Here is a 2,213-nt window from a genome sequence, read left to right on the forward strand (position 1 = left end):
CGTCTTCGTTAATCTTGCATGGTTTTTTAACACATGTCTAGTAGCCAACTTTTGGCTACTAGTTCTGCCATTCTACAGTTACTTTTTACTTCAACTTTCTCCACATCTTTTAAGCCTTTAACTTTTACTTTTAACTTCATATTTTATTTCTCTCGTCTCTATTCTCTATTTCAACTTAATTCTCTTTTTCTTCGTTTATTATTCTCTTATTCCCCTTATTTACGTCTTTTACAACTTAATAAACCTCGGTTTAGATGGAAACTCACTTCACACATCAACACATCATCTCTAATCTCCGCACAATCTGCTGTTGTTAGTGCAGCCTATCTGCACAAATCACAACCGCTTCAGACCAAATAACAGCTTGTATCGTAAGTAAAACCTCACCTTTGAGGCATTAAGTGGTATCTTCTGAAGCGGGGCAGCAGTGGCAGATGAGGCCCAACACATCCTGGTTCTTGACGCCACTTTGTAGTTTCTGGATGATTTTGATGTGTTGATGAAGAAGGAGTGACCACTGATGCTGACTTGATTCACATAATAGTTTTATTACACAAATCAGCATCAAACAAGACTGGCCTAGGACATCCAGGAGAGAACAAAGCTGGAAGTGTTCTCTCGGGGAAGAAGTAAAACACTTTCCTTTATACTACTACGGGGATCATGTAGCCCATCTGGTCACAATGCATAGGTCACAGTTCAGCACTGGTCCAATATAAATCTACACATTTCCTCCTCTGGCCAGGCTGGAGGCATCAACACATTTCCTCTCCCATAGGGCCTCTGAAAAGACACGTTGTTATTTTCGTTCTCCGTATGACATGGATGCAATAAATTAAAAGTAACATACGTTAATAAGTATACCATACAATCACTATACAATGGGCTCTGATTCTTGAAAACCCAGGGCCCTCATTCAGACACCTCAATGTTTACAAAAACAAAGAGTGAAATAGGTGCATTGCAATGTAAATATTCAACTTATAAATGGGATATTTTGGAAGCTTTTAGCAAAGTTACACAGCACTCCAAAGATAAAATCTCCAAATCTCAGTAATGACGCACCGCGCGCTGTTACCGGATTGGTCCAGTGCTGGGCAGCTGGTGTTATTCGGACAGTAAGCAATGGCATTGAATCTTAATTTTTTTTTAACTCTGCTTAAACAAATACTTATTATATGAATGATGTCAATATTACAATACTATTCAACAGAATGGCTGTTATTGGTGTCGAGGAATTGCAGTTATTGAGTTTACAAGCGAGCTGGATTATGTGATGTTGATGTGGTGTATGACAATAACCGTAACTTGATTTATAGGAAAGTTAAGTAGATTCACAAGATTTACTCTCTACAAAGATGTGGGTGGCTCTTAAAATAACCTTTGGGTTGTATTTGGGAAGTGATCCAGCAGATTTACTTTGACTTGGCAGCTTTCTCAGTCTTCTTTGGGAGCAGAAAAGCCTGGATGTTGGGCAGGACGACGCCCTGAACGATGGTCACTCCACCCCGGAGCTTGTTGAGCTCCTCGTTGTTGCGAACAGCCAGCTGCAGGTGACGGGGGATGATGCAGATCTTCTTGTTGCCACGGGCAGCGTTTCCAGCCAACTCCAATATCTCAGCGGTTACTCCAGCACGGCCGCCAGGTAGACGGAAGAGCCGGCACCGACGCGCCGGGCGTAGTTGCCTTTGCACAGCAGCCTGTGAACGCGGCCGACAGGGAACTGGAGAGGCACGGGAAGAGCGCGTCTTTGCCTTGGCTCTGGCTTTGCCGCCTTGTTTGCCTCTTCCAGACATGATCACGACGGCTTCTAACGAGTAGAAGGTGATCCGGTCGTTCTACAGCGCTGAAATAAATCCTTGCTGGAACGATCTGATTGGTCAGCGCTGACCCGAGTTTTTCATCAAATCAGAATCAAGTTTCAGAACCGTCACACTGCACATCCAAAGCAGTAGTTTGTGTCCTTAAGCTTGTGATTTTTTTTACGTATTTTGTCTCAGAAATTAGATTTTTTATATCCACATTGTGCTTTTTTTATTCATTGATTATAGTATTTATAAATACACAGCTTGGTGTTCTAGGTGTACAATCCGGTTTAAACAATGCTAATTATGAATCATATTATATATTTCATTAAAATCCTTTAAGTTTATTTTTTGCTTTTAATTATTTTCTACACCCCACTTAATGTGTCCCCCCCAATGATCAAAAAG

At 41.3% G+C, this 2,213-nt stretch overlaps 1 protein-coding gene across 1 annotated transcript; it reads right to left on the bottom strand.

Moving 5' to 3' along the window:
- Positions 1-1,415: 1,415 nt before the first annotated feature.
- On the bottom strand, positions 1,416-1,796 carry LOC307247650 (histone H2A-like; the record flags this gene model as incomplete). Its single annotated transcript, XM_080024685.1, has 1 exon — positions 1,416-1,796. The coding sequence occupies one exon, from the start codon at positions 1,794-1,796 to the stop codon at positions 1,416-1,418; it is 381 nt and encodes a 126-aa protein (XP_079880811.1).
- Between the last annotated feature and the right edge of the window lie 417 nt (positions 1,797-2,213).

The sequence above is a fragment of the Zeus faber genome (genome assembly GCF_960531495.2).
Source record: "Zeus faber genome assembly, contig: SCAFFOLD_58, whole genome shotgun sequence".
Lineage (NCBI taxonomy): Eukaryota > Metazoa > Chordata > Actinopteri > Zeiformes > Zeidae > Zeus > Zeus faber.